This window comes from Lithobates pipiens, unplaced genomic scaffold (assembly GCF_037356315.1).
Source record: "Lithobates pipiens isolate NorthernLeopardFrog02 unplaced genomic scaffold, aLitPip1_a1.2 Scaffold_18, whole genome shotgun sequence".
Lineage (NCBI taxonomy): Eukaryota > Metazoa > Chordata > Amphibia > Anura > Ranidae > Lithobates > Lithobates pipiens.
This window is the reverse complement of record NW_027507758.1, coordinates 504,533,278-504,559,690: the sequence shown is the minus strand read 5'-3', so window position 1 is coordinate 504,559,690 and position 26,413 is coordinate 504,533,278. Positions and strand designations below refer to the sequence as shown.

Below are 26,413 nucleotides of genomic sequence, written 5' to 3'. Positions count from 1 at the left end.
ATCCAGATGCCTGGACTGACAACTGGCTCAGCCCCTCAGTTGGCTGCTGGGAGACTGAGCCAGCTGCTCCAGTCCCCTGCACAGCCAAGAGCGCCACAGTGAGCGCTGGAGGGGCAGAGCACAGAGCAGTTACCAACACTCACTGCTCTCAGCTCAGAATGGAAGGGAGAAATGAGCGATCAGTGGTCTTTGATCGCTCAGTCCTCAATGCAGAAGCTGCATCCACCTAGGTGAGTACGTATATTTTTTATTCTAAATGCCATACTTCTTTTAAAAACTCTGGTTAAAGGGAGTTTATGCAATAATAATAGGAATAGATCCCTTACCTGCGCAATGAGTTTATATGTTAATTGTAAATTACAGTGCTGCCCGTTGTGAGGCTATTTAGACTTAAAGTGATAAATACCAATATGTTTCAACTGCACTCCCTGTTGCAAAACTATATATGCAAAATTAAATTACAAGTGCTCATATTAAAGTGCATAAACAGTGCAATGACCATATGTTACCACTAGATGTCTCCAGTGGATACAGGTATTAAACATGAAACAACGATTCACATGAAATTGCATAAAAAGTGCAATGTTTATATATTGCCACCTCTCCAGTGGATAAAGATATCTTGCAATAAAGATGAATGTTCTGGCATTCACAAATAAAGAGTATTACGTGCAAAGTCCATATAATTGCCATAAACATCTCCAATAGGTGCAAATAATGTGAAGTTGTGTCTTTATCAACAATACGGGGACTAGGAATCCTCTTTCACCAACACCACGCACACAGCCCACTCACCAGATTTATATGACCCCCATTACAGGTAGTCATATACAGCAGAAATTTGGAGTAATTCTCTGGATGGACCACTCTGCTATCCAGCAGGAAACCCTGAGTAGTTTCTTCACACTAGATCTCCAGACAGCAGTAGGATGGTAACAAGAAAGGAATGCCTCCCATGGTGAAGTTTATGTTTATTGAATAGCGCTATAAAATTTCACTTACATCAAGTGATAATAAAAGCTTAAGATTAAAAGCAGGGAAGCCGTTTGCGTTCCATTCTGGTGGAAGTGAGGTTATCACGCTTGATTCTATCCAACGCGCTTCATCTGACGTCATCAAGGTGTTAATGTTCATTTCCCATAGTCTCAAATAGGAATGTAGCCACCCCACAGCCCCTCTTCCCTGATTGGCTAACTGTCTTTAACAGCCGTGGGAGCCAATGGCACCATTGCTGTATCTCAGCCAATCAGGAGGCGTGTCCCGGATGGCTTAGACATTCATGGACATCACTGGAGAGAGAGATAGGCAAGTAATAAGGGAGGTGCCTGCTACACACAAAAGGTTTTTTATTTTAAAAAGCACAGAATGCATTAAGATAAAAAACCTTCTACCTTTACAACTCCTTTAAGTTAAGCTTCTTACTCGGTGACAGCAGCAGTACCTATGCAGGGTGTGGAAGTGATCTAGTGGCTTTACCTTCCACCAGAAACCCAATGCTGGCTGAACAAATTTAAAAACAAACAGTCCCAACAGCTTTTGCGTTTAACCCCTTCCCGCCTAAGGTTAAAACAAATGTTAATGCCCAAGCACAATTTTGCAACTTTGACATCTGTTAGTAAAACGGTACATATCATCACAATTACTTTGTGTATCCAGATGGATTATGCCACTTCTTTTTCCAGGACAAATTTTGGTGGTAAATGGTAACGGATATCTTTTTTTTTTTTTTTTTATTCTCAAAAGAAAACCTGGCCCAAAATAGTAAAAAAAAAAAAAAAAAAAAAAAAAAAAAAAAAAAAATCAGCACAGAGACGCGCATGTATGCAGCCTCACGAAAAAAGGCTCATATATGCGAACAGTTTGCAGGAAGCAATTAAAACTCTGCTCTATCAGCCATCATTTGGCGACTGTAGACAAGTGGTTAAGGTGCATGTAAACCCTAAAAAAAAAAAAAGTTTCCCATTTACTCCTTTTTGGTCTGCTTTCCTAGCTGTTATCAAGGACTATAGAATGACTAACCTTTATATTTTATATTTTAGGGATAGAAGAGTGGATTATTAATTTAGTAATAGAAACTTAGAAGAGTTGACAACACTCCACAAAAAACACTTTGTTGGCAGCACCCAACTGAGCTTTAGAGATGAGCGATATTCTTTTGCACTTGCAGGGACTTTAAAAGGGATAAAACAGAGGAAATGATGTTTGTATTGTAGAGAACTACTGCACATGTTCTTTTTTTATGCGCTTTAATGACTTAATGGATACGCAACAAAGTGCCTCTACCTATGAAATCTATGCCAGCTCTGAAGCAATCCTACCAAAGAGCCATTAATCCTGCCACTCCCTGACTTGTGATGACAGGACTCTCAGCAGTGTTCCTACAACTGATAATCACACACTAGAGATCGTGCCTCCGTGTCTGAATGACGCCGGATGCATTTCAGCTGTTTAACATTTGGTTGCTGGAATTATTTCAAACATTCTTTCCTGAGACTTTAATGTCTTTTTCCTGTTGTGCACAGCGGCATCCTGCTAAAATCTTCTTACAAAACACCTCCTAAGAGGCACAGTATTTCTTGCTTGCAGCTGAACCATGTAAACATTACCTTCTGCACATCTACGAGAAAAAAAATGTCCATTCCAGGTTCTAAGTGACCACCACCAATTCGGACACATAGCTAACTGCATTTACTATTAAAGTTCAAGCATTTTTGTTCAACACTCTACTAGCCTCCCTTCTCCAAAGTCCACCGCCACTATATATTTTTTTAATCACTATACATACACACCCAAGATACTGCAGACTTTTGAACTGTTCCACAATATTACCATAATAAATCAAAAAATTGCTGTGTAAAATTGCCGCTGCTAGATAAAGAATTCACTGGTCCTCCTTTTCCTAACCTGTCAAGTTTTTACTCCTAGACAGTGTAGTGCTTGCATAATGCCAAGGAAGCAGCGCTCTGTCCATGAGTAATGTGATAACGTACCCTCCAGGGGGTGTGTCTAGGACAGCCTGGGCTCATAGGTTGGATGAGAATGGACAGTCTTTAATCTGGAAGAGGCAGGTGCTGGACAACAGAGTACTGAGTCGGCAGGGGACAATGCTGGAAAGGTGGTATGTATTAAGGGTAGACTGATATCGTTTTTCAGGGTGGATACGATACAGATTTTTCAGCTCTTTCAGGCCAATAGCGGGTAGCAATATTCTGCAGATTTTAATTTTACACAATTTTAAATGTTCTTTGTCATGGTTATTTCTGTCACAAGGAATGTAAACATTCCTTGTGACAGTAATAGACAGCACAGGTACGCTTTATTGAGGGATCTGGGGTCTATACGACCCCTAATCCCTCCTATGCACTTGAAAGTATTCAAAACTTCAAGATCAGCGTTTTTTGGATACTTCCTATTTTTAGTGTGTATGTCATGACATCGCTTCTGGGTTACTAGATTCCAACAAAGCAGATCGGCTTTGTTCGGGTCTTCGGCTAGCCTGTGGACCTGCTTGCTGGTCGCTCGGGCCTCCCGGTGGGACGGGAAACCCAGGTAGAGCAGTGGACGTACCCTCCCCTCTACTCGCTGAGCTGCATCGACTGACCCCTAGGAAGTACATTTGTGCTCATAAGTTTACATACCGTGGCAGAATTTATAATTTCTTGGCCATTTTTCAGAGAAAATGAATAACACAAAAACTTTTCTTTCACTCATGGTTAGTGTTTGACTGAAGCCAGTCATTATCAATCCACGGTGTTTACTCTTTTTAAATAATGATAAAAAACTACCCAAATGACCCTGATCAAAAGTTTACATACCCCAGTTATAAATACCGTGTGTTGCCCCCTTTAACATTAATGACAGCTTAAAGTCTTTTGTGGTATTTGTGGAGGAGGCTCTTTATCTTCTCAGATGGTAAAGCCGCCCATTCCTCTTGACAAAAAGCCTCCAGGTTCTGTAAATTCTTGGGTTGTCTTGCACGAACTGCACGTTTGAGATCTCCCCAGAGTGGCTCAATGATATTGAGGTCAGGAAACTGAGATGACCACTCCAGAACCTTCACTTTATTCTGCTGTAGCCAATGACAGGTCGATTTGGCCTTATGTTTTGGATCATTGTCATGTTGAAATGTCCAAGTCACATGCGCAGCTTCCTGGCTGCATTCATCACGCCATCAGAACATCAGCGATCCAACTCGGTGTTTCACAGTAGGAATGGTGTACCTTTCATCACAGGCCTTGTTGACTCCTCGCCATGTAGAGTTTATGGCTGTGGCCAAAAAGCTCAATTTTAGTCCCATCACTCCAAATGACTTTGTGCCAGAAGATTTGAGGCTGGTTTCTGTGCTGTTTGGAGTATTGTAAGTGGGATACTTTGTGGCATTTGTGTAGTAATGGCTTTCTTTTGGCAACTCGACAATGCAGCCCATCCTTTTTGTGCATCTTGAAACAGCCACACCATGTTTTCAGAAAGTCCTGCATTTCACCTGAAGTTATTTGTGGGTTTTTCTTTGCATCCCGAACAATTTTTCTGGCAGTTGTGGCTGAAATTTTAGTTGGTCTAACTGACTAGTTTCAACAGAACCCCTCATTTTGCACTTAGGCTGCTTTCACACTGCAGCGGGAGCGGCGTCGGCGGTAAAGTCGTTTTACCGTCGTTTTAGCGGCGGTGTGCGGGCGCTAGCGGGGTGGTTTTAACCCCCGCTAGCGGCCGAAAAGGGGTTAAACCCGCCCGCAAAGCGCCGCTGCAGCGGCGCTTTGCCGGCGGTATTGCCGCGGTGTCCCATTGATTTCAATGGGTAGGAGCGGTTTAGGAGCGGTGAATACACCGCTCCTTCACCGCTGCTAAGATGCGGCTAGCAGGACTTTTTTCACCGTCCTGCCAGCGCATCGCTCCAGTGTGAAAGCCCTCCGGCCTTCACACTGGAGTGAAAGGGGCCGTTTTTTTTCAGGCGTTACACAGGCGCTATTTTTAGCGCTGTAACGCCTGAATACCGCCCCAGTGTGAAAGCAGCCTTATTGATTAGAGTTTGAACACTGCTGATTGGCATTCTCAATTCCTTGGATGTCTTTTTATATCCCTTTCCTGTTTTATACAGTTCAACTACCTTTTCCCGCAGATCCTTTGACAATTCTTTTTTTTTTCACATCTATGCTTTTTTCAGCTGCTGCGTTTTTGGAAAGTGTCGGACATTTTTAAAAGAAAAAAAACTGTGCTTTTTTGGTTCCATTGACTTAAATAAAAAAGCTGCAGAAAAGCATGTAGTGTTATTTGAGGGGTTTTTTCTGACGAACGTATTGGCCCAAAAAAAATAAATAAAAAATAAATGTGGCAAAATTGCATGTGCAAAACACAGAGCACAATGCACTGTAGAACGCACCAATGGCAAACTACATAGGTGTGAATCAGGCCTTAAGCTGATTGTCCACTGCAAAACATTAAAAGCATTGATGAGGTGGAAAAACAGCAATGTGGAGATATGCATCTAAGTCGTCCATCGAGGCCAGAAAATCCCCCAGAAATAGTGAAGCAATAACCAGCCTGACATTTTCCATGCAAAACTTCTGAATGCATAGGAAGTACAGTTCTAGAACTAATTTTGTTTATACTCCTCCACTCAGTTTGGGAATCATTTAAGTAAAACCTAGAAAGCATTCTATTGTTAGTACAGAGGTATTAAGCCATTGATTCAGTAGCTGTTGGAAATTAAGGGGAAAGACATGTTGGAGAGTATGAAGCTGGGAGCAAGCAGAGTGTGAAACGCCAGTTTGTGGCCCATGGAAATGACACTCTGGACAGAGGCATTTAAAATACTCAGGGGCCATGAGACCAATAAACATCCCTCCACTTAAAAGGGAGATTGACTCATCACTAAAGAGACCATGGTGCCAGCACTGGCTGGTTTAGCAGGCCATGTGAAGACATGGCCTGCTAAACCAGCCAGTGCTGGGGTCAAGGTCTCTGAAAGGTCATATGAAAAGTATGTTTCCTGGCTTAAGCCTAGTACACACCACTAGTTTTTTTTTTTTTTAAACCCAGCTGGTTTCTACTGAAACCCATGTGGTCCATGTGTACTAGGCTTAAGAGTTTGCATTTGAAGACTATGGGGGACAAAAGGAACCCTTCCTAACCTCATGCGTAGAAGACCTACTGGTAGAGGAACAAGCCTTTTCTTCTGGGATTGATAACAAGACGCACACTAAGGGAGGAATAGCCTTAAAGTGGTTGTAAACCCTTACAAACCACTCTGACCTACAGGTAAGCCTAAATTAAGGCTTACCTGTAGGTCCAAGAAATATCTCCTAAACCTACACGGTTTAGGAGATATTTATAAAAAAAGACAGGCACCGCTGTCTACGGCACATGCGTCTTAGACAGCGGCGCGCAGGCGCACTGACCATGCCGCTGCTAACGGCGATATGCCGTTAGTGGCAGCTCCCGTGCACATGCGCGAGAGTGACGTCACCGCTGCTTCGGCGCTCTAAGTGGCCGGAGCAGCGATACCCGGAAGAAGATGGATGCTCCGTGCTACAGGGGACAGCGGTGACATTGCTAGCTCCTGTGTCAGGTAAGTGATACATAATGGGTTACTATGCAATGCATAGTAGTCCATTATGCTTTACCTTTGCAGGGAGACAAAGAGGAAGTAAACTCATCAGGGTTTACTTCATCTTTGAGGAGGGCCTTATTTTTATGTACCTGGTCTGAACAGGGGATGGCACAGTGGTGTAGTGGGTAGCACTTTCGTCTAGCAGCAAAAGGGTCACTAGTTCAAATCCTAACCATGACACTACCTGCCTGGAGTTTTGCATGTTCTCCCTGTGCCTGCGTAGGTTTCCTCCCACACTCCAAAGACATGCTGGTAGCTTAATCGGATCCTGTCTAAATTGGCCCTAGTTAGTATATGTATGAATGCGAGTTCAGGGACTGATGTAAATGTACAATGTATTTATAAAGTGCTTTTTAAATTGACGGCGCTATAGAAGTACCTAGAATAAAATTATTATTCATGGGCTCCATGATGGTCTTGGTAATGGTCTTGGTGTAAGCATCTGTGGGCTGCGCTAAACCAAGTGTTGCTAGAGTAAACTGCCATCAATGTGCTCTCAGAGCAGGAAACCAGATGTTGTTTGGACAGTCCAAATAGAAGGCAGAGCACAAAAAAAGCAGTAACTTACACTAGAACGAAGAAGCACAGGCACTGAAGGAGCGTCAGGCTGTGTATACACAGTATTGCTCGTTCACAAAGGCTCAGTAATGCCCCACTCAGGGGGGAGGATGGAGGTGGATAGGGGTTTCTACCCCCCTGTAAAAACCTCTATAGAAGACTGTGAGCGTCTCTCAGTAGAATGACGAGGTCTACCATGCAAGTACACTAGCAAAAAAAATGTCACTAGCTAGGAGTAGGAGCGGTTATATAGCAGCTATCCCTGCCTATAACCTAGTTGCAAATATTTTAAAAGGTCTGTGCCCTGTACTGTGAAAAACGCAACCTCAGAATCTGAAGTTGCCATCTGCATACTAGAATAGCCAAATTTCAGAGCTCCTAAAGTGGCGAATGTTGCATATGCAGGAAACTATAGCTAGGAAAATCCAGCTTGGCCAATCAATTCTTCCAGATTTTTGATGTCCAGAGTGAGATACAGCGGCCCACAGAAATCCAATTACTTCTTCACCAGCTGGCTGGACTGGGCATTTGTCATTGTGCAGCTATAGTTTGCCTTTAAAGGGCATCTATGGCCATAATTTAAAATTACATTCAATTTCCACATTGTAGCTTAACAGTTTTCTGTCTACTCCTATTAATCTGAATGATATTGAAGTTTGTAAACAAACTGATTCCCACACATTTTAAACAGCAAATGTCATTTATATTTTTAATAAAAACACAATGATGGTTCTATTTTATTTTAGATTCGCATCAGAGAGTTCTTGCTTGAGAGGGGGTATATTACTACAATAGACCAGAGGGTCTATATAGGAAGGAGGCACAAGACAAGTCTGGAGGTACTGAGGTGTATGGCCCCTTTAAAGGGAAAGGCGTAGTGTATCCTCCTCCATAGACGTCAAAGCTTTCAGGTGATTGGTGGTGGATCAGATGGAATTCACTAAATTAGAATGGTTCACCATCATCGTGGATGAATGAAAATTGGGGGGGGGGGGGGGGGGGACTGTCACATTTTGCAAACACTAAAGCAGGGGTGGATCAAGAGTCTAGTCTAAGGAGGGGCACTGCCAGAAAATAAGATGTTGCTTACAGAACTGTATTTAACATACAGTCCTAATATTGTTTAAAACAGTGACACCATTTTAAAGTGTTACATGCATCCCAATGCCAGCATCCCATTTATTTCTACTGAGACACACAGCCGCTATATCCCAATATGACATGCTGGTGCAGGTCCCTGAATGCATTCTGGGACCCACAAGCATGATATATTGGGATATAGCGGCTGTGTGTCTCAGTAGAAATAAATGGGATGCTGGCATTGGGATGGATGTAACACTATATGCATCCCCAAGCCAGTAAAAGACAGCCCTGCATGTTAGACGCATGTCTGCAGCACGCCCTGTGTGAATGAAGCCTAAGGCCTCATGCACATGGACGTTTTTACAGCCACTTATTTGAGCTTTTTTTGCAGCTTAAAAACGGCTGTCCATGTTAGTCTATGGCTTCATGCCCACCTAGGCGTTTTTGAGCTGCAAATGGCATAGGCGTTTTTAAGCTGTAAAAAAAACCCAGGACCAGTGCGTTCCGTGGCGTGGAGCTAGAGCTGTAAAAACGCGAATCGCGGGAAAACGCGCAAAAACGCGCATAAACGCGCAACATATTTTCTTTGTTTTCTGAGTGCTATAGCCAAGAGATGTGTTTCTTAAAAAACGCTCCTTAACACTAACGCTAAAAAACGCGCAAAAACGCCAATGCAAAACGCGGTAAAAATCACGTTTTTAACAACAATTTTTCCAGGCATCGGAGCTAGCTATGCAGCCAGTTTTTTAAAACGTCCGTGTGCATGAGCACTAAAGATGAATTTTCTGTCATTCTATATCATTATCATGATAATCACACAATACAGGTGCTGTGGCTCAACACACCTGTACTGGATGATGATGGATGATTATGATGATTGGTAATTGTAATATGGCACATAGAGGGGGGTTAATATACTCACTGCTGTATTAGTGACCAGTGGCAATTAATTAACCCCTTTGTGCTGCATTAGTGGCAGTGTTTATAAACCCCCTCATGCTGTAGAATAAAACTTAACACTGATGGTGCCACTGTCATTATGCAGCACAAAGGGGTTAATTGCTACTGGTCACCAATACATCAGTGAGTACATTAACCCCCTCCATGTGCCATACTACTATTACCATTGTAAATTATTTAACCCCCCCCCCCCCCCCCCCCAAGCATTAACCAATTCACACAGCTAAAGACAAGGTGTTAGTTAAGTAATTGTTGTGTTAATGAGTTAAGTGATCACATTTACTTGCAGTGCACATGAGCTCTGGCCACAGGTCCTATCGGCAGCATCTTGTCTTCAGTCCCGTGCTCCCGGCCTCTGAATCGTGACATCACACCAGCCGGGAGATCACTCCGCCTGACAGGGAAGTGAAGTGACACTCGCACCGCTCTGCTGCAACTCTGCCAGTAATGTTACAGTGTGTAGCAGCGGCCCCGGTGTCACCGCAATTCACATCCCCATAGTGATGCCACTGGGCCCCTCTAAATGAACTGATGGGGCCCAAGGAATATATTTTAGGCCACCTGGGAGCCGGGAAAAGCAGAAATAAAGTCCCTGCAGCTGCATTTACATGATGCCTTGTAACTCAAATCTGGTGAGGTGGCAGAGGGAGAAAGCCTTGGAGTCTGTATTCATTTATGGGGGGGGGGGGGGGGGGGGGGGCAATTACCCTGTTGCACCCCCCAAAGCACTAAAGTGGGACTGATACATGGTGCACGCCGTGCTATTCATTACTTTCAATGTGATTAAAATCAGTGCATATTGAACTTGCATGTTTAACCACTTGCCGCCCGCCCTATAGGCAATTGACGGCTGCAAAGTGGTTGCATAATCCTGACCGGACGTCATATGACGTGATCAGGATTATGAGCCGCTGCGCGCCCCCGGGGGCGCGCATCGCGGCGATCGTTGTTGCGGGGTGTCAGTCTGACACCCGGCAACTACGATCTCGGTAAAGAGTCTCCGACGGAGACTCTTTACCACGTGATCAGCCGTGTCCAATCACGGCTGATCACAGTGTAAATGGGAAGAGCCGGTGATCGGCTTTCTCTCACTCGCGTCTGTCAGACGCGAGTAGAGGAGAGCCGATCGGCTGCTCCTCTGACAGGGGGGGTCTGTGCTGATCGATTATCAGCACAGCCGCCCCGAGGATGCCCACACTGGACCACCAGGGACGCCACCAGACCACCAGGGGAAAGGTAATCCTCCCTAGACCACCAGGGATGCCAGTCAGCACAATGGATGCCAATCAGTGCCCATAATGGATGCCAATTAGTGCCCACAATAGGCATCACTGATTGGCATGCATTGTTTGGCACTGATTGGCATCCATTACTATAGTATAACACCAATGCCGCCTATGAGTGCCCACCTGTGCCGCCTATCCGTGCCCACCTGTGCCGCCTATCCGTGCCCACCTGTGCCGCCTATCCGTGCCCACCTGTGCCACCCATCTGTGCCGCCCATCCGTGCCGCCCATCCGTGCCCATCTGTGCCGCCCATCCGTGCCCATCTGTGCCGCCCATCCGTGCCAATCCGTGCCAGCTATCAGTGCCAATTTGTGCCATCTATCAGTGCCCATCCGTGCCGCCCATCCGTGCCGCCTATCAGTGTCCATCAATGCCACCTCATCAGTGCCTCTTCATTGGTGCCCATTAGTGCCGCGTTATCAGTGCCCATCAGTGTAGCCCCATCAGTGCCCATCAGTGAAGGAGAAAACTTAACTTATTTACAAAGTTTTGAAACTGAAACAAAAAAAAAACATTTTTTTTTTCAAAATTTTCGGTATTTTTTTATTTGTAGCGCAAAAAAAAAAAACCGTAGAGGTGATCAAATACCACCAAAAGAAAGCTCTATTTGTGGGAAAAAAATGATAAAAATTTCATTTGGGTACAGTGTAGCATGACCGCGCAATTGTCATTCAAAGTGCGACAGCGATGACAGCTCAAAATTGGTCTGGGCAGGAAGGTGTTTAAGTGCCTGGTATTGAAGTGGTTAAAAAGTATCCAGCATGGAGGTCCTTTTTTAATAAAGATCTTTATTTATTGTTTTGCTATATGTTGTATACATGATTGTACACTAAGTTTTTTGGTTTAGGAATTGGATGATTAATACTTTTTTTTATTTTTTGAGGTTGAGAAAAGAAAACAATTTGATTTTATTTGTGTACTTCATAAGATAGAGGGGATAGCTCAGCAGACGTTTCCTTTCCTTCCTTGGATTCTGTGACATACACTCACTAAGCCCTGCGAGTAGGCACTCCTGTGTCACACATTTCACAGAGCCTGCCTTCCGAACTATGGAGTCAGTACAGCAATCACTACTTGAAGGCAGCAAGGATTTATAGGACATGCAGTCCTTAGAGATTGAACGTAAACAGCAGAGAAGCTGCAAAGCATGCAGGAATATGAAACACTTTTCGAGTGAACACTGGACTGGAAAAAATAACTTTTCTAAGTATTGCTTTTTACAATGCCGATGAAAGTGTATGCTGTGCACATATAAACTCCAACCACTAGCGACCGCTCTGTGTCAGATCACATACCCAGTACATGATCTGACACTTCTGGGTCTGGGGCATGTGCGCCGCTGACAACCCACTCCCACTGTGATTGGACAAAGTGGGAGCCAGTCAGCGGGTCCCCCCCGAACATTCGGGACACAAGCAGAATGGCAGTCTGCCTATGTAAACAAGGCAGATTGCTGCTGTCAGCGGGGAGGGCAATGATCCTGTGTTTCTGCTAAGCAGAAACATGGATCTCTGGCTTCCCCTAGTAAAGCAAGGGGGGAGTGGGGTGGGTCGGGGAAGACAACAATTGTATTTGGGTACAGTGCCACCCAATTGTCAGTTAAAGTAACAGTGCCATATTGCAAAAAAATGGCCTGGTCAGGAAGGGGGTAAAACCTTCCGGACCTCAAGTGGTTAAGGCAGTAAAGATACGAACCTACTTCACTTTTCCTCAGTATTCTGCTGTCTAGAATTTTTAACCTCAACTGCACAACAGAATTCTAGGTGCCCAGATGTTAAAGAAAATATTGAACTTGGGAAAAATGAGAACATTTCTCACATATAAAATGAAAAAAATGTCCTACCACATCTACATCTGAGTTCCTCATTAGAAGCAAAGCTCAGTAAGGATTGAATTATGGGAACTCTTTACTCCATCTGTGCTGTGGGCTAAACGGACACATGACCTCAACCACTGAGCTCCAAAGGATTAAAAGGGTAGAACTTTCTCATGTCCTCTTGACAGTGTGCTGACACCGGGGTAAGCAGACTCTCTAGAAAGACACTTGGACAACTTAGAAGGATTAGAGTTTTCTAACAGGGAAAATGTAAGGAAGCCATCAGAGGCTGACATAGTAATGTTTATAACCACAGACCCACCTGAATAACTAAGGCCCACCACAGATTTATATTAGAATTATTATAATACAGGATTTTTAAATAGCGTCAACAGTTTGCGCAGCGCTTTACAACATGAGGGCCCTGCTCATTAGCATTTACTAAGGTTTAGAACTACAAAAAAAAAAAAAAAAGCCACACTGGCAGTTGTTAACCACTTGAGGTCCGCGCTATAGCAGAATGACGGCCCCAGTGCAGACCTGAATTTCCGGGAGGCCGTCATAGGACATCCTCCCGTTTGCTTGCCCTCCGCGCGATGTGATCACAAGTCACCGAGACTCAGGTGATCACTGATCCGAGTAAGGGGCCGGCAACTTACCACGTGATCAGCCATCAGCCAATGAGAGCTGATCACGTGTGTAAACAAAAGCTCGGTAATTTGATTTTTTTCTTCTCACGCTAACAGCGTGAGGAGAAAAAAAAAGCCAATCACCGGCTTATGCTCGAGGGACATCGGTCCCGAAGAAGAAGAAGGAGGTACATCTGCCTCCTCCTCCTCTGTGCCTGCAAGTGCCACTTGCCATTGCTCACAGTGCCCACCACTGGCATCTATCAATGCCCACCACTGCCACCTAGCAGTGCCCACAAATTATGCTACCTATCAATGCCCTTCAGTGCAACCTCTCAGTGCTGCCCATTAATGCCCACCAACGCCACCAATCAGTGCCCACCAGTGCCGCCCATTGGTGCCCACCAGTGCCACCCATCGGTCTATCAGTGCCCATCACTGCCACCCATCAGTGCCACCTATCAGTGCCCACCAATGCTACCTATCAATGCCCTTCAGTGCAACCTATTAATGCCCACCTGCGCCGCCAATCAGTGCCCACCAGTGCCTATCGGTGTCACCCATTGGTGCCCACCAGTGCAGCCTCATCAGCATACATCAATGAAGGAGAAAAATTACCTGTTTGCAATTTTTCTTTAACAAAATATATATATATAAAAAATAATAATAATAAAAAAAAAAATTGGTCTTTTTACGTTTTAACAAAAAAAAAAAAAAACAGAGAGGTGAAAAAATACCACCAAAAGAAAGTTCTATTTGTGGGGAAAAAAAATTAATTCATTTGGGTACAGTGTAGCATGACCACACAATTGTCATTCAAAATTGCATCAGTCCTGAAAGCTGAAAATTGGTCTGGACAGGGAGGGGGTTTAAGTGCCCAGTAAGCAAGTGGTTAAGCAGGTCAAAAATATTTCTGGCATTCAAGAGCAAACATCTGGTCATTATGGGGTTAAAGGGCACACGGGTCCAACATTAAAATAAACTTTTCAAATAAATAGTATAAACAATCAACACAGAGCCTTCGATTTTTGGATCATGGGCAATCACATTCTGCAGATGATGGTAACCCTGTTAGAGGATCCTCTCTTCCATAACAGATGTTATGCAGTTTAGGGAGTCCAAAGTTCCCAATGTCACCTCTTGAAAATATACAGTGTGATCTTTGTGCATTGAAGACACACAGTGGCCAAGTGGTTAGCACTTTCGCCTAGCAACACTAGGGTCGTTGGCTCGAATGGCAACCATGACTACCTGCCTGGAGCTTGTATGTTCTCCCCGTGCCTGTGTGGGTTTTCTTCCAAACTCCAAAGCATGCTGGTAGGTTAATTGACTTTTGTCTAAATCGGCCCTTATATGTGTATGTATGAATGTGAGTTAGGAACCTTAGAGCGTAAGCTACTTAAGGGCATATACTGTGTATTATATATATATATATATATATATATATATATATATATATATATATATATATATATATATATATATAGCTGTGTAAATTGACAGTACTGTATAACAAGTAAAAAATAAAATGAAAAAAATTAAAATATTTTTCTTTTATGAAAAATAGGAGCCCCCAAAACTCAACCATAATACTACCATTGTCTCCCTGCAACCCAAAGTGTGAGCGGGCTCCAAGCTGCAGGGGTGATGAGGGATGGCCTTTGCAGCCTTTGGCAAGTTTGACCCTCTGCTGCCTCCGGAGGATCCAAGATGAGCTTTCCTTCCTACACAGCCTCCCACAGCCTCACAGCCTCCCTTTTGGCCACGGAGGTCTTCAGATCTTCTGCAAAGACTTGTGAAAAGCTGCTACACTTCAATATGCTGGTGTGTTAGGGGATGCGTGACCATTGGATTGGCTAGAAAGTCATTTTTTCCTTGTAATGTTCAGAAATTTTGAAGTGCAGGCTGCAACTGTTTATTTTGAAGCACGCAGAGCTGCATATTTGTTCCAAAAAAGAAACTTAGCATATAATAAAGCCACTGGACCCACAAGACCGCTAGCATTTTCAGGAGGAAAGCTTAATAATGGGGGCCTACATTTTACTCTTTGTCAACATGGAGAGAGCTCCTGCTCTACATACCTGACCCAAAGTATTGAAGTCACAGAGCCATCATGTCAGCCGGCAAATTAGTACTTCAGGAGAGGTCATCAATAGCAGGCCCATCCATCTTTCCCCGTACACATTATTATATGCAGAAAATGTAATGTACGGCTGAATAATTTTTATATTTGCGTTGCAGACTGCACTTAACACAAAACTGTATGCTTAGGCCGCGTACACACGGGCGGATTGTCTGCCCAACTTAGTCCGCTGAAACGTGTTTCAGCGGACAATCCGCTCGTGTGTGGGCTTCAGCGGACAGTCTGACGGACTTAGTCTTTCGGAATTTCTGTAATTTTGTCCGTCCAAACTTGGTTTCAGCGGACAGTCCGCCCGTGTGTAGGCAAGTTGGACGGACTAAGTATGGCGCATGCTCAGAAAGGATTTACACGGCGAAGGTTGCATTGCAGTGTATTGGACGTCGTATTTCTAGTCCCGTCGTACGTGCTCTACACGTCATCGCGCAAGCTTTCAGCGGACTGTCTGTTCATCGTGTGTGGTCAAGTCCGTTCATTCAAAAGTTGAACGGACTGTCTGTCGGATTGTCTGACGAACTTAGTTGGGCAGACAATCCGCCCGTGTGTACGCAGCCTTAGACTACACTCCTCTGATGACCATGTATAGTCACACTACCAAATGGTTAACACAAATGCAAAGAGCTGACTTTATTATTAGTCAAGCACAAACACGAAATTAAATCCACAAAAAAAAAAAAAAAAAAAAAAAATGTTGAAACGAGCTTAAAAAAGGCTACATTGTGAAACTCATCATAGTCATTATGTCAGACTTTCTGCTATACTGTAAATGCAAACCATTATTTATAGGCTATAAATATAACCATTTTGAAGGCTAGAAAACAAACCGAGCTTCTGTCTACACTCTGTAAATTGATGCTCAGATCATCGTGAGGAAATCTATTATGTCATAATGGAGACCATTATCAACAGAGAGGAGGAGGGGAATGGCTGTCCCAGCTGAGTGATCCCACATTGTAACTCCTTTCCTGAGACATACAGATGTTTCCTGTCACCTAGATAACCCATTGCTGGTTACTTGTGCCCAACTTACTCTGTGCAACTGGTGTTGTGTTTATGCTCAGGTCACAACTGATTGAGATAACAGAAGACACTACTTTAGGTGGGCCCATACGCAAAAAGTGAAGATGTGTGTCCAAACAGTTTCCTGCAACATTTACCTTCTTTTCTGGAATTCCTCCTGAAAAATAGTTTTGAATTTCCTGTAGGCACTCCTGTTCTTCGAGCCCTGCAGTGTTAGGCCATCTAAAGCTCTGCTGTTTCTGACTGCTAGTCTGAGATTTGGTAATGTCACTACTGTGCTGACCATCGTTTTCCTTGTTGGAGAGAAAGCTGTACTAGAGTACCTGCAGTTCAAGGATCTGCCTGCTTTATCCATTTAGTAAATCTGTGCTTTCTGCACCTCTAGCAGTTATCAGGGAGCAGCTCTGACATGAAGAAGCCAAGTCCCACTTCTACCAATATGGCCTCATCCACACAGACATAAAACACCACCTGGTAAATCAACGTGGAAAGACTAAAGGCAATACTGAGGACAAGTCCATTTGCCCAGGCGTGCCTTTTATTGGGCACATTGTTCAGAATTCAGTTCCTGTTTAAAGTGGAAAACTAGCCGATTCCCAACGAAGCTTAAATCTGTTCCCACCCCCCGCTCAACCCCATTTTATCTACCCTGTGAAAGGAAGCTGTGTATACTTACCTACCAACTGGACTGCATTGCTCTCAGAATACAGGCAGTCCTCAAGCTACGAACGACTCCTACTTCCGAATTGCCTCAAATGCCAGCGACTCATGCTCCACGCTGGTCCTGGATACCTCCGGACACATCCCATACTGGAGTATTACATGTACTGCATGGCCAGAAGAACCCCAGATAACATAAGCACCCGGAACATCCCAAATCCATGCACAGGCGGACATTACGAACGCAGTGTTCCACTTACAAATGCAGTGTTGCGACTTACGAACAAACCTATAGTCCCTATTGTGTTCGTAACTCGGGGACTTCCTGTAGTTAAGGAAGTATACCTATTCTGAGAGCAATACGGTCTGGTTGGTAGGCAAGTATACACAGCTTCCTTTTACATGGTAGTTAGAATAGTGTTTAGTAGGGGATGTGAACAGGTTTAAGCTTAGATAGGAACAGGATGGACTTCAACTTTATGTACCGGGTAACTTTTAATAGCTAGGTAAGGTAATGTCTGAGCATAAAGCAAATCCAACAAAAATCAGGTATTTCAAACTCAAACTACCAAGCAAAAAGGGAATTACTTGGCTCAGCCATCACAGCAATCGGAAATCTGCCCAGGGTATGAAAATCTCACAAAACATACACAGACCACAGAAGTGACTTGTTGTTATGCCAAACAGCACAGTTCAGCGAGGAAACCACGCTCAGAATGAGGTAGTGTTTTGTGACTCCTCCACTGGAGAAAAGCCATATGTTACAAATTACTAATCTGGTTAAAACTTCCTCACTGCAGCAAGTATTATCATGAACTGGATGAAGCGGAGAAAGCCCTTAATCCTAAAGAGGCAGACACAAAAACTTGCTTAACCCCTTCTCTGTGCCTCTTAATCCTGCTTGGAGTTTTGACTTCACATCCATTTCCGGTCCCCAACTGGGTGCCAAAAATCTACTGGAGTCTTGTGACCCAGCTTTGTTCATAGTGCCTGGAGTCTGAGTTTAACGGATATGATTAGACACAGCGTTAACCCCCGCTACATTATCATATAGCCTACCAAGTCCTGACTAATCACATGGAATGATTTCAAAGATTGCTTCAATTCGGTTTGACAGCTGTACTTCTAGCACTTGAAAACTACAGTGCAATCAAAAACTTCTACAAATACACTTTTCATTCTGCGCTACGACGCATGATTATTTTTCAATGGCACATTGCACAATGGAAAGGGCATGAGCAGACGTGGCTTCACACTTTTCTGTCTTTGCAAACTTCCACTTTCCCGTATTTCATCATCATGACCAATCCCTCCTCCTCACCCCGCTTATCCTTCTCTGCAGCCTGCTCCCATAGAAGCATGAATGAACGAAGGCACAGCAGTCTTCTCTATGCCCATTCAAAGAGCGGTCTTTATCTGCACAGGAGGTAGGTGTGTTTGATGCAGTCGTATGCAGGAAGCCTGGCAAAGTCAGTGACAGACAAAACCGCTCCATGGATCTCCAAGTGCATCCCCGAGTGTACATCCATACAGGACCGATGCACAAATCAGAACACAGATGGACTTTGTTCTGATCTGCACATTGCTCCTGCATGAATGTACACTCAGCGATGCACTTGGAGATCCTTGCAGCCGCCCGTCTGTTATGGACTTTACCAGGCTATCTGCATGGAACATGTTCCTGTTGTGTGGGTAAAGAAGACCCTTTGCACATCAGTACAACAGGTCAAAAAATGTAGGGTGGCAGGGAGGCATTTTTGATCTACATTTCCTGTGGGATGGGCAATGAATGATCCCCAGTCACAGCATTTCACTTTTCAGCACAGTACACCAGTGTGAATGAGGCCTTTGTAAGCCAAGCGCTGCCAGCTCCAGACGTCAAAATACGGGTCTTATATTCAAAAGTAGCAAATAGAAAAAGTTGACAAAAACAAGCAGTTCTATCAGTATTCTCATGCTCTATAAAGAGGATGTGAATGGCTAATAGTAACAGTCTAAGGCCTCATGTGCATGCATCGCTAGTTCTTACATAGGCTTTTGCCAGCAGCAAGATCCCGCTTAAAGTGTTACTAATTCCACACAAGTAAAATCAATCAGTCTGCATATGCAGTAAAGCATGCTTGTTATACTCACCGTGGAACCTAAGGGGTTAATCCTCTGCATTGTGTAAAAAGGCTGTTTGATCCTGTATGCACAGATCCTCCTCTTCTTCCACAGACTCCAAAACCGGATAAGACAGTTACTGGAGTCAAGCTGCACATGCTCAGTTTAGTGTGTATTGCTAGATTTTTTTTTTTCTTGTGGGAGTGCACGTGATGAGCACAGGGGCAATCAGCACTGTCCAGACAGAGAATCGGGGTTCCTGGATCCTCCTCCTACTACGAGCTTTAACCAAGCACTGATAGTCACAAGACTGCTATATACGGCTGATGAGAAAAAGTATTTAGCGGTGTATATTTACTAAAATGATTGCATTTCCATGTTCTGTGGGAGACCAGCTATAGGTAATGCAGGGTCCTGGGTTTAAAAACACTTTGTTCTAAAGCCTTAAAAGGGTTGTAAATCCTCACATATACCCAGTGAAGTGAACAGCATCAGATGATAAACTGAGATAAAGCAGATGCTCCTTCATAGGGTTTTACTTGTTTAATTGCAGACTTCTCTTCACCCCTTCAAAAGGGCAGATCATGTTAAAAATCTATCTTCATCTGTCCGGAACACACCCCCTTCATACACTAGAAGAAAGGTGCGGTCTCTTCTGAGCTTCCCCACACACAAATGTCTGCTCATGTGTCGGGAAAACTTCTCAGAAGTGACTCAGGCTGATAACAGAGGAACGAAGCACCATAGAGAAACGACACTTAGAGCTTTTAAAAGAGAGAAGAAAACATTACAGATATAGGTGCTTTGCTCAGATTCCATGACTGAGGTTTACAAACACTTTAAAGAGGAAGTAAACCCTGCATTGCATACTAGCCCCTTACGTTGCACTTACCTGAAAATGATGTCACCGCTGGTGGCCACATCCATATAAACCCCATTTTCTTCCGGGGCCCGTGGACTCCGGCTCTGTGACTGGCTGAAGTCATGTGATGTCACACCAGAGTTGACGGTCATGGCACGGGCCCTTTATAAAACGGCACGGTTGTAATCTTTCTTCAGTGCAATGTGTTGATGTTGGCGCAAGCATATAGTGTATATGTCAAACTGTGTAGGTTTAGGAGGGATTTCCAGTACCTACAGGTAAGCCTTATTATAGGCTTACCTGTAGGTAAAAGTGGTGTAACTAGGTTTACAACCACTTTAACTTTCTGTGCTGCAGGATCCCCCAGCAACCCCCCCTCCCTTTTTTTCTTATCCAAGTCCAATCCGATCCAGCAATGTGCTAGACAGCTGAGGCTTTCGTCGCTGTCTTCCTCCTCATTGGGCAGACTGATAGCAGCTGAAGCCAATGGCTCCTGCTACTGTCAATCAAATGTTCTGAGGAGTGAGTGGGGAGCAGGGCCGAGCCACCTATGTCATGTGTCAATAGATGTAGACAGGGTGTCTTAGGAGTAAGCCCACATGGGTGCCCTCATGGAAAATAGCTTTACGTGGGGATATTTGCCAAAGAGAAGGGCCCTGGAGCTCCAGTGGGGAACCCCAGAAGAGGATCGGAGCTGCTTTGTGCAAAAGTATTGCACAGAGCAGGTAAGTATGACTTTTTTTAAAATAAAAGAAGAAAGGCTTAATGTAACTTTAAATACCGTATTTATCGGCGTTTAACACGCACCCCGAGTTTAGGAGGGAATTTTAAGAAAAAAAAATCCCCCAAAAAACGTACACTTAAATGGCCATCAATGCAGCCTTGCCCAGTGCCATTTGTGGCATGATTGTTTAGTAGAAACCATTTAAAATTACCGCTGCCGAGATAGACAGAGCCTGTGTACTCAGCTGTACTCGGGTCGTCTCGCAGTCCCGCCCCTTAGCCCAGCTCCTATTATGGAAATAACACAGGTCCAATGACGGGACTGCGCATGACTGCGAGTGGAGCAGAATCTAGCAGAGTACACAGTACCCTCGGCTTGGTCTTTTTCGGCAGCGCACGCTCATCATCCCCTCAGAGACAGCAGGGAGGCGGGACAGCATGACTGCGAGCAGAGACTTTTTTGGTGGCGCTCACTCCTCTTCCCCTCACAGACAGTGGGGATCAGTGCACTAGTCTATGTGATGTACACATGTAACAATTTTTGCGATGTTAATTTGTATAATCAACTGTGCAATTGTTGATGTTAACTTCTGGCTCTAAGCCGTGGCAGCTGGCAATAGGGTCCATGTTCAGTATGATGGATACATGTAAACCTAACCCCCAACCTTTACATCCATACATCGGCATATGCGGACCTGTGTGCATGGGCCTCTAGTATGCTGTCACTGTGTTAGCCAATGAAGAGACTGCGGCTGTACGAACTCACTCGCACATCTGAGTTTAACAGGGATAAATGCATGGCCCCAGAAGCACAATGTTTACATTTGGAGCCGTGCAACTGTCCCTGCATACCCGTCCACCTCAGATGTGCCGGTGAGTCTATACAGTCACGTCTCCATTGATGAACACAGGCTGCCTACATACAGCTCCATGCTGCTCCGGACTGAAAAAGCTGTACAAACCTCTGTGCCCATGTAAATGAGCCCTTAGATAGAAGAAAAGGTTATAACCCCTGTCAGGGGATTCACCCTTCTCTGGAATCACTAGAAATAAATCCAAGATATCCAAAATGGCACAGGTGTCACCTGAACAAATATAAGCAATTTTTTTTTTTTTCAATGGGGACCACTGTGAGCCACAACGGTCTTTAAAAAAAGGAGTCGCCCCCCCCCCCCCCCATTTCCTGTTGTGTTTTTCTGGGACAGGAAGTGAAGGGAAATCTCCAATAGGACACAGATGGTTACAAAAAGCCCTCTCAGTGTATAAGATTGCCCACAAACGTTTAGACTGTACGCATATTAGTGATGTGAACACTACACAAAATTAAGACTTGTTCAATGACTGCACAAGGAGCATTATTACACCACAATCACAGATTACTGTAATATGACAAGAGAAATGAAAGCACGCTGGGTGCCATGACTTGGGCTGGATTAGCAAAATTAACACACATATGTGAACATATGCACTACTTTTGACAATGGAACATGCTACAGATATGGAAGAATAAATGGTACCACAATGTGCACATACCCCTCTGCATTACCACATGTGGCAGTAAATTAAACTTTGCCACCACAGACCTCTTGCTCTGTGGCAACAGGGTCACTTCAAAGAACTATACTCATTTACATTTTTTAAGTTGCATTAATGTGAAAGCAATGCCTTGAAAATAATGGGCTGCCAACACAACAGGACGTCTCAAAAATCATACAAGGTAACAAAATTTGTAACACAATGCACTGCACCACATTATGGTGCGTTACGTGCCATTAATAATGACTGCCACCACAACGCATTCAACGTGCACTGCTGTTGGTTGCCACAACATATTCCTTTAAATTGGCCCCAACACTAATTGATGAAATAAGCCTGTTAAGGCGGGTATTTACGTGGGCACGGATCTCTTTATACAAGTTTTAGACTCGTTTCTGTAGCTTTTAAGGAAATACAAAGTGATCTGGCAATGGAGTAAGAAACTCATCACCTCTACAAAACACAGAGACATGTTTAATAATTAAACACTTCTCAACTACAAGGTGTTCAAACTCCACCCTAAGTACTCGGGAAGAGGGAGAGAAGCAGTAGAGAAAGGCAGAGCCCTTCCTAGAAGGAATGAAGGTTCACCTGCACTGGAGCACGCCACCCACAGAGTGATATCCTGTGTAAAGCACTGAGGAAAGAGGAGGGACTCATTCTTAGGCACAATGCACTGGGCAAGCAGAGATTAAAAAGAAGCATTGTTCTAGCAGAGGGAAGGAGACGACTATCCGAGAACCATGCAGGACATACACTTACTGAACCAGTGTCTGAAGATGTTCCGAAGATCCATTCTTTTCATAGAGAGCCTGCTTTCTGGGACTTCTACCTCTCTGGAGTCCACCCTAAAATTTCCTGCCCCTGTGGTGGGGGAAGCTGGATAGAAGCAGTCACATGACCAGGTCCTTCCTACGGAAACAATGTCACCGCTTTGGCCAGTCCTCCATTCTTTAACCCTTCTGATTCTGGAACAGCTAGAAAACCTCCCCACACATAACAATGATTAGGAGCAAGTATAGACCTTCTGTTACTTATCCATAATTCTGTAATGTCCCAGGCTATGCTAGCACTAGTAGTTCCACAAAATCTAAAGATTCTATCTTTGTAGTAGTCCAAACAGAACATAGTAATATATAAACATGATATTGTTGAACGAGACAGGAATCACCCAGCTGAGAAACCACAGAAGTTAGTGTATTGTCTGCTCTGATCAGAGTCTGTTAGCTGACACATAGCTGATAATGGTACACAAGTATTGTGTGCAGGAACACATGCCTCTATACACACACCGGGAAATGGTATTAGCAGTATTTCACACAGTTGGTCTTTTTTGGAATTAATTAGGCAAATCACAAATGGTAAATGAAAAGGTTACCTTGTTAAAATGTATCTAGTGAAGCCTGGTACACACACCAGTCTTCTCGTGCAACCCCAAAAAACAGACATCTCCGGTCGGGACCTGCTGTATTAACCATGGGTGGTTGGTCTCCCCCGCTGAGCTGTTGTGTTGGAAGCGATGATCGGGAGTTGGTCAGCTGCTGATTTTCCCACATGCACGTCCAACATACACAAAGGTCAGAACGTCGGGTGGTATTTTTTGTACCGGCAAATGTCTCCCAACATTCTTTCATGTGAACAGGGCTATAGTTCAACATAATCCTGCCAGTAAATTAGATCCTGTTGTTCACCCAAGCACTGTACTACAGAAAACCTTTCCACATCCTCATCTCCATAATATAGACCAGAGATCGGAAGGAATAATGCGAACTGATAACATTCAGCACCAGGCAGCGAACACAGGAGGGTTATTGTCATACTGGATTTCTGGCGGTATCTACAAGTATTTTTTGCAGTTATGCAACATCTAAAATAGTTTTTATTGGTATATTAAAATAGACCAAATAAAAAGTGTTAGATTGTACATACATTTCAAGGACGGGCTCTCCGGGTGGGTACATAAGATGTCAGACAGAGGGGGACGTCACAACAGAAGAATAAGGACAAGAGCGCACTTTTTTGTTTTTAGCGGGTAACGGGCGGCGAGGGAGAAGACGGCTCGGGAAACATGCAGCGGGCGGCATCCCAACCCACTCCTTAGCAACCAGCTATATACAGCGAATGTAAAAAAAGAAGAAGAAAAAAAAAAAAAAAAGAACCAAAATCACAAATCGCAGAACGCACAGCAAAAACGCATTGCAGAAATGCTCAAAAGTAACATGCATAGATGTGAATCAAGTCTTAGAAGCTGCACCGATGAGACTGCACTGGTGAGCACAGATAAGCTGTCCTGAATAGCACCAATAATCAGGACACTGAAGATCAGTGCCCTGATTATCAGTGTAAACAATGTGCCAACAGCCTTGTCAGTTATCAGCACTCCTTTCCTCTCACATTCACAGTGCATGACAAAGACTGCTGATAACTGGCAAGTCTGTTTACATGTGATCAGCTGTGATTGGACACAGCTGATCAGATAATAAAAAAAGGGGAGGAGGGGGGGCAGGCAATGTTCCCGGGAGGGCGTCCATGAACGCCCTCCCACAATGATAGAGAGCCGTGCTGTAGCTGTCTTTCAGCTATAGCACAGTCATGAGGTGGTTACACTTGCTACAGGTGCTATTACCTTGTAAAATAGTTCAGGGCAATGTGTGAAGCAAAAGCTAAAAAAATATAGTGGAAACTTTGCTGGTGCCATTTGCATACAATTATTGATCTGCTGTTGGTGCCAATTGCATACAATTAGTGTTCTGTTACCAGCTATTACATTGTAAAACTCAAATTCCAACATTGACCATAAATGTTTTTATTAGCTTTAAATGACAATATACACATGAATCAGTGCAGTGTTTATATACCAGTCCATATTATAAAGTGCTTGTGCTATGTAAAACTTTTCAATGTCCAATATATCAACAGTCCAAATAAAGTGCTTCCGTTCCTGGATTTGTAATTGGTGTATAAACACTACACTGATTCATGTATATATTGTCACTAAATGTATACAAATAGCACCAGCAAGGTTTCCACTATATTTTTTTAGTTTTTGCTTCACACATTGCACTAAAAGGTAATAGCTCAATTTTTTATTTTTTTTATTTTTACATATTCTGCATTTTTGAGTTTACTACATATTTTTGTTGAGTGCTGCGCCAACCCAACTATATCTCAACTAGTGTACATCATTCAGCTTGTCCCTGGTTAGAGGTGCATAGCACACCATTCCTGCAACCAGACACAGCAAATTGCAGATCCCCAATCGCTATGTAACTAATAACATGATCATAATGTCAACAAAGCTGATATAAAGGAGTTTCATTCATAACAGCCGTGTTTTCAACAGAATGATGTTGTGATTGGTCCACAGCTATCACACGGTAATGGTTCCACATGATTAGCTGTAGCCAATCGCAGATTACTAAAAATGACAGCTATTATGAATGTAACCCATTCATGACAAACCATTCAAAATATTGCTGTTACAGTGATCATCATTGTAACAGCGCTCAAAGTGTAAAAAAAAAATGTAACAACTTCCATATCGCACAAATTCCAGCACTCCTCTCCATGTAAAAAAAAAAATTTACTCATAGCCCCCAAACATACACACACACATATACACACACATATACGTGTACGTGTGCGCGTGTGCGTGTCACACACACTTTTTTATTAGCAGTTAATAAAATGGCGGTCATTGCAACTTTTTATGTCACAGTATTTGCGCAGTAATTTTTCAAACGTGATTTTTTTGGGGAAAAAACTATTTCATGAATAAAAAAAATTAAATATTTTTTTTGTATAATGCGACAAATGATGTTATGCCAAGTAAATAGATACCTCACATGTCACTCTTTAAAATTGCGCACACTCACGGTATGGTGCCAAACTTTGGTACGTAAAAGTCTCCATGGGCGATGCTTTAAAACATTTTTACAGATTACATGTTAAGTGTTAGGCCGGGTTCACACTATTGCGAATTGGATGCAGAATCTCAGCATCCAATTCACAATAGCAGGAGATTGTAACCGGCTCTCTATGGAGATGGTAGACATATCGCCGACGCAGCCCTGGTGCGAATTTGCACAGGAGCCCTGTGTGTCTTTTGCTCCGTTCCAGTTCTGAATTCAGCCCAAAATTTGTACTGAAATCAGACCTGAAACGGTGAACCAGAATGCACAGAATCCTTGCTGTGATCCGCATCGCAATGCAGTGTGAACCGACACTTACAGAGGTCTAGCGCAAGAATTATTGCTCTCGCTCTAACGTTCACGGCGATGCCTCACGTGTGGTGTGAACGCCATTAACAAGTGGGGGCACAACCTATATATGCGGAGGCGCTTTCATTTTTTTTACATTTTACCTTTAGAAAAATATGTATTTTTTTAAATTACTTTTATTCTTATTACAAGGAATGTAAACATCCCTT

The 26,413-nt window shown here is 43.6% G+C and overlaps 1 protein-coding gene across 3 annotated transcripts in view; it reads right to left on the bottom strand.

The window, feature by feature from the left end:
- NCK1 (NCK adaptor protein 1) overlaps window positions 1–26,413 on the bottom strand; it is a 169,783-nt gene that overhangs the window by 20,958 nt on the left and 122,412 nt on the right. The window contains exon 1 of one of the 3 annotated variants that reach the window (XM_077488688.1): window positions 22,747–22,907. The exons of the other annotated variants lie outside the window; for them this stretch is intronic. Coding sequence (XP_077344814.1) covers window positions 22,747–22,789 — 43 coding nt within the window. The 5' untranslated portion in view covers window positions 22,790–22,907. Of the gene's footprint in view, window positions 1–22,746; window positions 22,908–26,413 lie in introns of those variants that run through there. 3 annotated transcript variants of the gene reach the window in all.